General features: G+C 44.9%; 1 protein-coding gene across 4 annotated transcripts in view; it reads left to right on the forward strand.

The window, feature by feature from the left end:
• The window catches only part of RGL1 (ral guanine nucleotide dissociation stimulator like 1), a 279,015-nt gene that overhangs the window by 262,054 nt on the left and 2,758 nt on the right, over positions 1 to 14,203 (forward strand). For all 4 annotated transcript variants that reach the window (XM_067728889.1, XM_067728886.1, XM_067728887.1 and 1 more), the window contains 3 exons: positions 3,661 to 3,847; positions 7,689 to 7,943; positions 12,503 to 12,617. In XM_067728889.1, the coding sequence (XP_067584990.1) occupies positions 3,661 to 3,847; positions 7,689 to 7,943; positions 12,503 to 12,617 (557 nt within the window). The remainder of the gene's footprint in view (positions 1 to 3,660; positions 3,848 to 7,688; positions 7,944 to 12,502; positions 12,618 to 14,203) is intronic.

Below are 14,203 nucleotides of genomic sequence, written 5' to 3' on the forward strand. Positions count from 1 at the left end.
CAGATAGCCAAATGGCTCACTCCCTCACTTCCCCCAGATCTTTCTCACCTTCTCGTAGCCTTCCCTGACCACCTTATTTAATACTACAGCCTGTCCACGTTGCCTACCCGTGGCACACTGTCTCACCCTCAGCTGCTTTGGATTTCTCCATTGCGTTTCCCTCTGGCTGACGTGCTCTATGTTGTATGTGTCTGTTTATTATCTAGAATGCAAACTCTATGAAGACGGGCATTTATGTCTGTTTTTTATTCATTGCTAACCCCGGAACCTAGACTGGTGCCCGACACATAGATGATTAATAGATATTTATTGAATGAATACATTGAGCCGTGTGCCAACACTGTTCTGAGAAAACAATACATGTATTTCTCGTCCAATCCGCAAAATAACCTAGTAGGTCCTGCTATTATACCAACTTTATAAACCAGGAAAGTAAGGCACAGACAAGGTAAGTAGTATGCTAGTTATTGTAGGATCTGGGCTCAAATCCAAGATTTAGCTCTAGAGCCAAGGTTATAACTCTTTTACCGTCTTCCTAGTGGAGAAATACTTTCTGAAGGAAGAGGGGAAGGAAAGATGGAATGGGAAGTAAGAAGTGGAGGAGGGGAGAAGATGAGGGAGGGAAGGAAGAAAAGTAGGAGGAGAGAAAGGCTCAGGAGGAAGGAAGGAAAGGAAGACTGATGTCAGTCTAATTAGACCCTGTGCCTGGAAGTGGCCACTGCATGCTCATTTTTATATAACTGCTTCCCTTGACTCCGAGTATCTGTATTTACTGTGCTGGGTGCTCTAGCAGCTCGGGGTCCCCTTCCAGCACCCACTCTGGCACCGTGCAGCCTTTGTGAGGATATTCATGTGACATCCAGGAGAGGCAGCACTGTCAGCGTGCAGAGTCCTGCACAAAGTGTGGTGGACACTCCATACATCTCTCTCGTTAGTGAAATCTTGCCGATATGCTTGAGTTTAACCCTTGGTATCTGCAGTTGAGTTTGAACATTTATTATGAATAGCACAGGTCACATGTCCCCCATCTTATTCCTTGTACATGTAAAGGTGTTTGTTCATTTTCAAAAAGTTTTATGATCTTAGCATTTTTTACACGTGTTGAAAATGTATTTTTTCCTCTCCCCACATTTAATCACCCATCATCCAAAGAGATTGGAGAGAATTTTGGAGCCTTAGGGGAAGAGGTGCCTCATTTGAAGGTCAGAGATGCTTAATGTTGTGCTAGAATTAATCTTTGCAAAGCAGAATGACCTCATGGAATTGTACCAATGGAAGAACCTTTAGTCTTTGAACAATTTAGTTCTAAGTTAGAGACTCTCAGTTAATGGGCTAAGGACCACTAATTCACAGCCTTCAAAGGTCTACCTTGTAATTCATGGAGAAGTAAGACAGTAGCATTATTTTCTCTTCTGTGAATTGTGGTCAGTTTAGCTTTTTTCCCAAAGCCCCAGTAGTGCTTGGAGGTCCAAGAAAGGAAGTGACATGGAAAATGGGGCAAGAGATGGTGGGGTGGAAATGAGACAGAACAAAGATATGCTTTAGGTCTTGGAATTTGAGCTTGTAATTCCCAAAATTATTTAATAAAAAAAAATCAAACCCATCTTCAATGTTTCTGTTATTTTATATAGCCAGTGCTTGTTTGGGTTTGGGCCTGTCTGCTAGTTTCTTTACGTGCCATTCCTTCTTGCATCTTACAACTTCCTTCCTTGCTGTCTGTTAATGGTAAACAGTCATCGTCTGAGAAAGTCTTTATTTTGCCCTCACTCTTGGAATTATATTAGATGGGTATGGAGTTCAAGGATTACTGTTACTTTCACTCAGCACTTTGAAGATATTATTCCATGTCTTCTGACTTCTGTTGTTGCTTTTGAGATGTCTGTTGAATTCTGTTCCTTTGCATTATGCCCCCTGCCCTGTTGCTTTTAAGAACTTCTTTTGTCTTTGATGTACCACTGTGCAGGTTAAGTGGGGATTTAGTCTTATTTATCCTATTCAAGATGTGGTTCCTGGATCTGAGGATTCATGTGATTCATTAGTTCTGGAATCTCCTCAGCCACTGTCTCTTCAGATGTGGTCCCTTTTCCATTCTCTCATTTGTCCTCTTTTGGAATTCTCCCTGCATACATGCAGGCGTTTCTTATTCCATTCTCTGTGTCTTTTACCCTCTCTTATCATTCCTGTCTTTATATTTTGATGCTGGTCTCTGAGGATTTTCTTCAGACATATCATCTAGTTCACAGTTTTTCTCTTCCACATTTATTTAATCCTTCCACTGAGTTTTTAAATTTAAGTCACTACCTTTTTCACTCTAGAAGTGAAATTGTTTTTGCAAATTATCTTCCTGTCCTTTCGTCAGAGCATCTCGCTCTTAACTCCCATTTTCAGTTTCTTCTTGTACATCTTTAATGTTTTTCAACATACTTGTTTTATAGCTTGGCTCATGGTAGATACTCAAATATTTGTTGAATGAATGAATGAATAAATTATTACTTTTTTTCTGACAGTTCTTGTAATCTAAAGTTCTCAGGAGCCTAGATTTGCTGTTTTGTTATGCCGGTTGACTCTCTCTTTGGGTGGGTTATTTCCTTGTGTGTATTTTGTAACTTTGTATTGTGAGCTTATCTTTATCAGGGAATTCTCTGCAGCCTATGTTGAAGGTGTACTCCTCCAGGAAGTTTGTTGTTGTTGCTGTTGTTTTTTAAATGCTAGTTTCTTCAGAAGGATCACTGGCCTGAGAGTTCCTAGTTCCTAGATCAGCTAAGTAATAGCAGATCTGAGTGAGGTGCTGGCTAAAATCACACATGATCAGGGGAGACACTTTTCTCCTGCCCAAGCTCAGGCCAACAGGTAAGTTTCACTGCTGTCTTCCTATGTCAGTAAGAAGATTTTTCTTTTAGCCCATCTTTTTACTAAGGGTACAGCCCTCTGAGGATCCTGGCTCTTTGTAAAGGATGTCAGTACTCACTGCCCACCTTACATAGACAGAAGCCCTCATCTTTGGATCCTTTGTACGTGTTGAAACCCATGTGCCTAGTTTGCCAGGGTTGGTACCTCCACTCCCCATCCAGAGCAGAATTAGTTTGCATGTTCTGGTTTTCAGTGCACTTTTCATCTCTGGCCTGCAGGGACTTTTCTTACTGTCTTGCAAGCCCAACTTTAAAAAGAATTTTTAATGTTTCTCATCTAGTTGTTTTATAGTGAAGGAGTTTAGGTTATTTTAGTTCACTAGATTGTTAGGAAAGAAGTCTTCCTTCTTGGTTTCTTGTCCAGCGCAGTGCCAGCCTCCTTCTTCTGCCTCCTGGATTTTATTTTATGGTGGGAAGTGATAGGGGTGTGGCCACGACAATTTGATCCTGCCAAAGTGGTACAGAACTCTCAAAAAATGGAGAACCATTGACCCAGAAAGACCTCAGATTAATATGGCCTTTCATTCAGCTAAGCAATCTGTGTGTTCTTTGAGATTGGGAATGATCAATTGGGACAAGATGTTTACTGTGATCTGTTAGAAACTTTGTAGCAAATGTTTCCCTAAAATAATAATGACAGGGTACACAAGACTGAGAAAACATCAAGGATTCAATTAACACAAAAATATTTGCTTAATCATGGATTCCAGATTTGTAAGAGCCTGAATGCCTGGCATTATGTTTTCTGCAGACTGTTTCTGGGGTCGGACATTATCACCAGTAGCACTCCCACCAAAGAACAGCCCAAGTCCACTGCCAGCGGGAGCTCTGGTGAGAGCATGGACTCTGTCAGTGTGTCATCCTGTGAGTCAAATCACTCAGAGGCGGAGGAGGGCTCCATCACTCCCATGGACACACCTGATGAGGCTCAAAAAAAGGTATATACTTAACCCTTTTCCGTAATTCCTAATGCGGGCACCTGACCTAGTGTTTGCCACACGAGGGGTGTCTGTTTTCCAGTTGATCACTCTACAGCATTTTGCAAGTCATGTTTTTAAGAGGTGTTAAAAGCAGAGTTCAACCTGAGGACTCATTCCTTATAGAAACATGTCTAGAAGCGACATTCATTGAGCCTTTGAAATATTGTTCCATTCCCACATCCAGAGGCAACTGAAGGACTGTGACTTGTAACATGAGCTACACTTTATTCAGGAGATGGAGAATTTTCTTGGAGCAAAAAGTCAAGAACCAAAGATGTGTCAGTCTCTCGGTGTCATACCTTGTCTCAGCCAAGGTTTCACCACAATAATGGCGCAGGGCAAACCACTCCAAAACTTAGTGACCTCAAACAGCAACCATTTATCCTCTGTCCTGCATCTGCAGGTTGGATTGTGCTTGGCCCTAGGCCATGGGTTTGGTCCAGGTCTGCTCTACCTGCCTCTCGTTATTTTTGGAGTTAGGAGCCACCCAGGGCATGCTCTTATCGCGCTACATTGGATAAGCAAGAGGGCAGTCCCAGTCCTGCAAGCGCGTAACAAGGCTTCAGTTGGGTTCTGTCTCCCAAAATTTGTTGTCCAAAGCAAATCATGTGGCCAAATCCCACATAAATGAATGAGGTGGGGAACTACATGCCACTTCTCATGGGAGGAACTGTGGAGTCTCAGGGCAAAGGGCACGGATGCAGGGGAGGTTGAGGAATTGGTAATAAGGGTATAATCTACTGTGTCCGCCAAAAGGGAAAGTGATGAGAGGTGATAAAGGAATTCCCAGAGAGAGTTTTTATTCTCCATAGCTGCATAAATAAGTGAAAAGGAAACAAAAGATCCACCTTCATCTTCTATACACACCTGTTTCAGTCTGTTGGTCAAGGAGCTTGGGTCAGAAATGTTAACTTTGATGTGACTATAGGACTTGCACCATTTGGGGGAGGATCTTGGCTGTGGCCAGACCTGCTGTGTAAGTGACTTGTGGCCCCTTAGCTTATGCTTAGGCCAGTGAGGTAGGGTGTTGGTAACAATTCCTTCCTTTCATTTGTATCTGCCATTCTGCAAGGGGATGCGTGTGCTGTTTCACATTGCGTTCTAAGCACCAGCAGCAACCTGGGAACCCTCAGGCGGCCTTGTCACAAAATAGCCAATCCAGGAAGGGCTCATTAGACCTGAGATGACTCAGATGCTGCCCTAGCGGGATTTCTCACCTTTTTGCTTTGAAATCTGGAGACACATCTTTAATGCTCCAAATATTGAAGGAAAGCTCTGCGAACACCCAGGGACTGGCTGTTCTCTCAGGCATATCTCCTTAATCAGGGACGGAATCATTCTCCGTGACTTGACACTCAGCATTGACTTTGTCAAAATCTGGAGTGAGGCCCCATCATTCACCTTTTGACAGGTTCTGAAGCTTTTTAGGCCCCATTTCTGATGAGGGACATTGTACAACAGTGACAACTAAGCTATTGCCCACATCTTTGTGGGATTTCTCCCTGTCCAGGAAGGAGGTAGAATCACATTTGCATCTGTTGATGCAGTGGACGTGCACACAGGTCGGGGTCATCCCTTTTAAAGCTATGCAGAAGCCCTGCATGTGTCCTGTGCACACCCCTTGCTGCATCCTTTTTGTCTCCCCCCTTATGACACCGGCTCTTCAGTTTCTTGCGCAAGTCATGAATTTTAATTCTTTGGATGAACGGTTTTCAGAGTCACGAATTTCTGTGGGTTTAAAAATGAGTAATTGAATTGGACGCAAGTAGTTGCTGGGCTGCAGAAGCCCCGAATGTTAACTGGAAAGGCCTCAGTTCTGCTCAGTGCTTGGCTGGCCCCAGAGACCTTCACAGCTCCTCCCTACCCTGAGGTCCTGCAGCCCTCCCCGCCCACCCTGCCTTTCCCACTGGCCACACTGTGAGGTCCCTCTTTTGAGTAAAGTGTAATTTGCATTCCTTTTTCTTCATTCCCCTGATCCTGGTTTCTAAACATTTATTTCACACTTGCTCCACACTACTTAAATTCCCAGTAAGAATTTGGGCTCAAGAGGTGGTCTGTTTAATGGTGCTATATAACCCAGGCATCTTCAAGGCTTTATCTTAAATGTCATTAAAATCATGGAAAAAAATCTAACAAAAGAAAAAGCATTTATGTGGAGGAAAGGGAAGGGGAAAAAATTGAACCAGTAATTGGAAAGGGGACCCTCTTGGCTACTGTGTAGTATACCTGCAAGCAAAGTCAGGCTGTTAAAATTATCCACCACCAGTTAGCCCTCAAACTGAGCCACTAAGTTGATTCACTTGGGAAGCTAAGAAAAAAAAAAAGTAACTAAACAATGTTATGATAAAGCCTCAGTTAGACTCCTGCATTACTAGAGTTGTCACATCATCTTGCTGGCTCTATTAAACTAATGATGCAGTCGAATTGAATGTATGGTTATCTGATGTACAGTTATGCCACAGGAAAGGGAAGTCATAGGAAATAAAATAGAGGAGACTCCATTTTACTTGGAAGCCAGAGAATCAGAAAGCTACATTTCTGTACTTTGTTTCCATGGGAAGGTAGATGGGTATGAAAGAAATTAGTAAGTTATTTATTTTTTAAATGACTTCCAGATTATTTTATTGGATTAATGTGGTATAATTTAGCTCAGCTCATTTTGAGAAATTATTTGTAAGTTTCTATAAAAAGAATTGCTATTTCAAATGATTCAATTAATGACATTTTTTTGGACCACCACCTAATGAGTTGGGGGCATCCTATTTCTTTGGTATTTGGTGTTGCACATATAAGAACCCTGTCGTTAATCAGAAAAACACATTAACTCTAGTACCTCATTCTTCAATCATCCTTGGTATACAACATGAAAATGTGTACAGTTGGTTCTGGAAGCAAATGTGGTTGAGTGGTGGAGCCTCTCATAGGCTGTGTTCCCTTGGGCAAGTCACTCTCTTTCTCTGAATCGTGTTTCCCTCATATTTCTAATGCTCTGAATTTTGTTCACAAGATAGTTGGGAGACCAAAATGAGATAAGATGTCTGAAAGCTCATCACACACCTCACAGCCTCACAGTGCTGGGAATCCCTGGGGCAGTGGTGTGCTGTGTTCACTCACCACATTCTCACCGACTACACCCTTGCTCCGCGAACCTGGCCATGGAAGTCAGGAAACTTGAGAGCACAGCCTGACGGTGCTGTCAACAGCTGTGGCCTCAGGTTCCTCAGCAGTAGAGAGGGATTGGGGCCAGGCCATCTCCAGGTGCCTTTCCAGGGCTCATGTTCCCTGCAGAGCTGGATAATCTGTGGTCCTCATCTTAGAGACTTCTAAAAATATAGCCATTTCTCTCCTGCTCCAAAATCTGACGGTGAAACGGAATCACAGTAGAAAGGATCTCTGGGGGCAGGTCAAGCGTCCTTCCTGCTCGAGGCAGTAGGACTGGGCTTTCTGCCCGGTGAGCTTCGGGGTTCCTTCACAAGCCCATATTGCCTCTAGTTTCTGGTATTTGCTGCCACCTGCTGGTTACCCTCCTTCAGAGCAGCTAAAAGCTCTGGAAATGAGAGGACCACCTTGCCTCCCATGATGCAGAGTGATTCGGCTGAGCACTGAGTCACTGACAGGCATCTGCCACGGGGGTGCTTCCACCAGAAATAAGACGCACGTGTGCTGTGGGCCGCTGTGGAGGAAATAACGGACGTTTATTAGTCTCAACCTCGACCTCTGCTTTGAAACTTGGGAAGCACACTGTTGGCCAGGGTTCCTAACAGTTCTGTTTCCTTCTGGGCTGTGTTTACCCTTCCAGCTCTCCGAGTCCTCTTCCTCATGTTCCTCCATCCACTCTATGGACACAGCTTCCTCAGGGATGTCGTCCTTGATGAACCCCCTCTCCTCCCCTCCGCCCTGCAACAACAACCCGAAAATCCACAAGCGCTCTGTCTCTGTGACATCCATTACCTCGACAGTGCTGCCCCCCGTTTACAACCAACAGAACGAAGACACCTGCATAATCCGCATCAGCATAGAGGACAACAATGGCAACATGTACAAGAGCATCATGGTAAGGCTCTCAGACCGACACCCGAGTACTCACGTGCCGTGTCAGCACATATACGTGCGTTCACACAAAATGAGTATGTGCCACGTGCATCAATGCCAAAATCTCCCTGGATATAGACTAATGATGTATAAAATCTGCATATCAGCAGTGCGTATAGGATATAATTTTTACGTCTTAAAAGTTGCTAAACCTTATTCATCCGGGTCAGTATCACCCTCTTCAAAACTCTCGGTTGAGATGACTACATAAATGCATCCCAGGGAAGATGCCACTGCTGCACGCCTCCTTGCAGGTCTTCCTGGGGATTAACGTGTCTGCGTTTATCACTGAATTGCTGTGCATTCTTAGCAATCTCCTCGGTGGTGGCAAAGTTTTCTCCTTTAGTCACTTGGACTCAGACTTAGTAAAGTGGGTGATCAAGCTGGACATACAGTTTGCGTCCACGAGGAGCTATGCTTATAAATGAGACACCTTCTTGAGCTTCCTGTAAAAACTGTTTCTGAGCACAGTCCCAAAAATGTGTTGAATCATGGCAGTCTTTTTGGAAAACGTACAGAGCCTCTCCTGGTAATAATGTTGGGTGTGTAAGGTCTGGTGTGTTTATTACAAGAATAGACTCCTTATCTTAAAGGATGTATCATGTATTGAAAAGCAGACTCTCCTTTGCAGTAAAACCCCACAGTAAAATGCAAATCTCGCATCTCTCCGCATCTTCATGACTTGCCTTCTTCGAGCCACACTGACTGCTTATAAGCTCAGCTTTGAATATGATGTAAGTGATAAGGAGTCACTGTCTTTTAACATCTGAAGAAAAGCTTTACTAAAGCATTCACTGAATCAACAAAATATTTCTTGAACATTAGTTGTGTACTAGTCATTGGACCAGGCTTTGGGAACAGGGAGATGAATGAGACATTTCTGTCTTTGAGGAACTTATAATCAAAAAGGAGATCATAAAGCATTTTTCAAAACGTATTAAATACTTTAATAGAGGTCAGATCAGATTGTAAAGGGCCTGCGGGCCTCATGAAGGAGTTTGTGTTAATCTTGCAGTAGAGTCTTATGGCAGGCTTTTAGGTGGCGATCAGATTTGTTCTTTAGAGAAGTAGCTGGCATTGTGGAGACCTGATTCAGAAGTGCAGGGGGAGTAGATTGGAGGTGGCGGAGCGAGTTAGAAGCTGCCATTATATTCCATGTAGGACGTGTTAAGGGTTTGAATGATGGTCATGTGGCTGGAGATGGTATGGATTTTTGCAAGATTTTTCTAAGTTAGAATTATGGAATTCATCCATTTAGTTATGAACTTTTTGGTTACTGTTCTGGGGGAGTGGAAGAGGGAGGACGAAAGGTTGTCCAGGCAGCCGGATGGTTGGTGGTCCCGTCCAGTGCAGTGTAACTACTGGAGCAGGGGGTTTGGGGTGCACTTAATCCAAGGTCACCACAGGACATCCAAATGGCATCAGCTAGTAGATGGTGAGAAACACAGGTTGGTGCAAGGCTGGTGGTGCTGGGGTCTAACGCTGGGAGTTGTCCAGCTCCACCGGCTGGATGCGGTCATGCAGCAGCGAGTGAGGAAGGGCTGAGGCGGAACCCACGTGGTAGTGAGGGAGGGGCGCCACCAGGCAGCTGAGGTCATCAGTCGTATTATTGTATCTTCAGGGTGGTTTACTCACATGGCTTCTCTCACATACGCCAACCAGGGGAGTAAGTGCCAGCTGGGTAACTACGGTGTCTCTGAACTAAAAGGAACCGAGAGCTGAACACGCAGCGATGTGGATGAATCTCTAAAACACCACGTTGAGCCAAAGAAATCAGATATCCCGCATCCTGCCGGAGTCTGATCTTTCAAAAGCAGGCCCAACCTGTGGCGTTAGAAAACTAAGCTCCGGGGAGGGCACAGGGGATGTTTCGCATTCCTATTTAAGGTGTATGAGGGTGACACCCAAGCACTAGCCACAGGTGGTGGCCGAGCATTTGAAATGGGCAAAGTCCAAATTGAGATATGCTGTGTGAAATACACACCAGGTATTTGAAGGCTTGGTACAAAAAATAACAATAATGAGAACGTAAAATATCTTATTAACAATTTTGTATTGATTTTATGCTGATACAATATTTTGCACATATTGGGTTAAGTAAAATATTAAAATTTCCCTTTTGAAAAAAATTTAAATGTGGCTACTAGGTATTTAAAATCACGGATGAGGGACTTCCCTGGCGGTCCAGTGGTTAAGACTTTGCCTTCCAACGCAGGGGGTGTGGGTTCGATCCCTGGTCGGGGAGCTGAGATCCCACGTGCCTCGCAGCCGGAAAAAACATAAAACAGAAGCAATATTGTAACAAATTCCATAAAGACTTTAAAAATGGTCCACATTAAAAAAAAACTAAAAAAATAAATAAAAATAAAATAAAATAAATAAATTAAATTACAGATGAGACTCGAATTATATGTATCTACTGGCCAGTGCTGGTTCAGGATATCAGCGTAAGGCTGCACGGCTGAGCTGTTAGTATTGTCTGTGATCATCATTTCCCCGCAGTAGCGTTTATGGTACAAAGTGACAGACTCTCAAGGAAAGCCCTCGGCCAGCCCATCCTTGTTTGGACACACCTGGGGAGGTTTAAGGTAAAACAAGCGTAGCCTGGTTTTCTCCTTAGGTAGGTTTAAAGCTGATAACTTAACATTAACCACCTTAACCCAACAACCATCCCCCAAGTCGGTGTCCTTTCTCCTCTGGCTTTTTATGCTCCTGGACCAGTTTGATCCAGCTGCAGGAGTACTTCCTTTAGACTATAAAAAATTTATTTTTCTCCTTTAGAATTTTGTATGCATCTCTTTCTCCCTTGTGTAAGGAGGTGCCAGATGTTTTGGTAACAGACCCTTGAGCACGGTCTTTGTCACTTATAGGGACCCCATTGTAATGCATATTGTTTACTGAATCACAAATACAGCTGCTGCCCCAGATTGGAGGGAGGCCTGTGGGCCCAGACATCCTTGGGCTCACGATAACAGTTTCTTGGAAAAAATCAGACTACTATGTCGTCATCTCTTCTTTTTTTTGGCTGTCTCTCTCTTACCTCTTGGTGAGAACAGATTTTTTTTTTTTTTTTTTTCTTTTGTGATACACGGGCCTCTCACCGCTGAGGCCTCTCCCGTTGTGGAGCACAGGCTCCGGACACGCAGGCCCAGCGGCCATGGCTCACGGGCCCAGCCACTCTGCGGCATGTGGGATCCTCCCGGACCGGGGCACGAACCCGTGTCCCCTGCATCGGCAGGCGGACTCTCAACCACTGCACCACCAGGGAAGCCCAGCTTTTATTTTTAAGTAAGAATAATGTGTGTTTCATTTTGCTTTCTTTCAAATTTAAAGAAATCACCCAAGGGATAGTACATAAGTCAGCCCCCTTTTCCTGTTGCTCTGAGCACCCTGAGAATAGCTGGCTGATGGGCAGAGATGAAGGGGAGAATTGGGGTGAGAGGAGGCTTAACTTGCACTTTAAAAAATGTTAGATTTATTATTTTTAAACACTTAGAAGCTCATTTTTATTGAAGCGTAATTTACATGTAATTACATACATAGATCTGAAGTGTTCAGTTCTTTGGGTTTTTATAACTATAACCATATATATGTATACATATAGTTACATATGTATACTTCTGTTATATAACCACCACCCCAAGTCTAGATAAATAACATTTTTTATCCGCCCCGTCCAAAATTCCCTTATGCCCCTTCAATCCTGCTTTAACCTTAGTTGAAGATAGGGTTAGCTAGTTTTCTAACCCCACAGGTTAATTTGGCCTGTTTTCGAAAGAACAGACTCCTGCAGCGTGTCATCTTCTGCGTCTGCTTTCTCTGGCTCACCCGTGATGTTTGTGAGATGCATCACATTGTTGCATGTTTCAGTTCTCAGCTCCCTCTAGCTGCTGAGTCGTGCTCTTATCGTGAACGCACTACACTGTCTTTATCCTCCCCTGTTCTCCTATTGATGGAGATGCAGGTTGATTCCACTTTGGGGCTGTTACGAATAAATCTGCTATGAACGTTTGTGTACAAGTCCTTTCGTGGACATAATGCTTTTATTTTTCTTGGTAGATACCTAGGGGTGGGATTCCTGGGTTGTAGAGCCACTTGTGCTTTTTGAAATGGTCAGTGTGCAGAACCGTGGCCGTTCTGACCCACAGGTTGTAACCAGTGCTCAACAGGTGAGGATAATTTTGGCCCAGGACTGCAAACGCTGTGCATTTTTCACAATTCCCTCATATATATTCTTCCACCGGAACCTCCATTGGAACTGGCAAGGCACCCAGTCTCTCTGTTTTGATGGGGTTAAGACACTGTGGCTCTGAGAGAGCAGGTGACCGAGAGAAAAGATGACCTGTTATCTGAGGATGGAGCCAGGACTGGAACTTAGGAGTGCTGGCTCTTGGTCCTTTCTCATTCCACCTGGCCATTTCTCCCAGGAAGGCACAAGACAGCAAGAATAAGAAGGTCAGCACAACTCTTCCAGGAGACATGAAGCTAAATGCTTTACACACCCTTTCATTGTCTTTCCAGTTGACGAGCCAGGATAAAACTCCCGCCGTGATCCAGAGGGCGATGTTGAAGCACAATCTGGACTCGGACCCGGCTGAGGGGTACGAGCTGGTACAGGTCATCTCGGAGGACAAAGGTAGGCGCGTGTTCCTTCTCAAGGCAGATTGCCCCAGTGTGAGAAGACGGGAAGTGGACACAATGTCTTTCTTAAGTGGAACCAAGTGAGGGTTGTTGTTTTTTTCGGTACGCGGGCCTCTCACTGTTGTGGCCTCTCCCGTTGCGGAGCACAGGCTCCGGACGCGCAGGCTCAGCGGCCATGGCTCACGGGCCCAGCCGCTCCGCGGCATGTGGGATCTTCCCGGACCGGGGCACGAACCCGCGTCCCCTGCATCGGCAGGCGGACTCTCAACCACTGCGCCACCAGGGAAGCCCAAGTGAGGGTTTTTAATCACGCTAGGGTGGAGCTGCCGGGAGCCATATGCCATCACCTCGCTTGTAGAATCAAGCGTCTCAGGCTGGTCCCCCAGCAACCCTTGTTGCTTTCTGCGGTTTTGCTGAGCGTTCCTCCCGCCCGTTCTCTGTAAACTTCTCCTCAAGCCTTCCTGTAGAAAGAGGTCGCTCCCTGTGTCAGGAGTTGGGGGATGGACGGGGTCTGTTGGCTCTTTGCAGACGGCCACGCACCTCCATTAACCAATAGTGTGTGTCCAGAAAGGTCGCAGTTCCTGCGATAGTTTCTCATGGTTTCAGTTAACCACTTATGAGAGTCTGTCCTTCAGTTATCTTTATTCATGATTGATCTTCAAGCGGCAAAAGCTTCCAGCGCCAGGATTGGAAGGTTCTTTACCTCACACTTACTGAGGCAAAGAACTGGTGATTATGAAATGCTCCAGTTTGCCTAGGAGTCCATTAGTTGAAGAAATCCCTTTTATGAAAACTCCAGGCACATAATCCCCCTGCATGTATCGATTTGCTAATCTGAATTGGGGTTGTATTTGTTGAGGGGTAGGAGGCGAGCTGGTAGGTAACTCCTCTATGCCGTGTCACATCCAAGAAGGAGACGCAGGCAGACTGAGTCTCTTTTCCAAGTGCACAAGGAACAGCCAATACTGTTGACTGAGGCCAACCCTGTCTGCTGACAGACCCAGCACAGACCAATGCAAGTGTCTCAAGGGAGGGCTGTTCCCCAACAAGCATTCCCCCTAGAAAGGAAAAGAAGAATTATACAAGGCGGGGATGATGGAAGGGAGCAGTTATTCATACTCCATTTGACCAACAAATCACCCAGGGCTAGATCTCGGGCCCCGACGAGAGTAGGCGAAGTTGGAGTCGTACCTTTTCTTAGCGATGAAAAACTATAGCCTCTGAGAAAATTCTTGGAAGTTTTCTTTCATCCAGCTGAGCCCAAGGTCGTGGGGCAAACCTTTCTCAGTTTCATCTTTTAATGTAGTTACTGTTAAAAGTCCAAGCCTGAAAAGTGGTCTCTTGGGTTTTACCGTGTCGTCCACAAACCAACACGCCAAGGTGAAGCCAGTGGGTGTGAAGGTCCAGGAGTCCCGGAATGCAGCTGGGGCCCAGCTTCACCAGCTGTGTGGTGGCAGGTGGGCTGCTTGACCTCCCTGGGCCTTGGTCCTTAATTAGTTAAATGGCGACAATACCCTACTGGTTCCTTGTGCATCATGGGTGATTGTGACAGGAAATAACGCACCCCAAAGTGTACCGTAT

Source organism: Pseudorca crassidens, chromosome 2, assembly GCF_039906515.1.
Source record: "Pseudorca crassidens isolate mPseCra1 chromosome 2, mPseCra1.hap1, whole genome shotgun sequence".
NCBI classification, from domain to species: Eukaryota; Metazoa; Chordata; class Mammalia; order Artiodactyla; family Delphinidae; genus Pseudorca; species Pseudorca crassidens.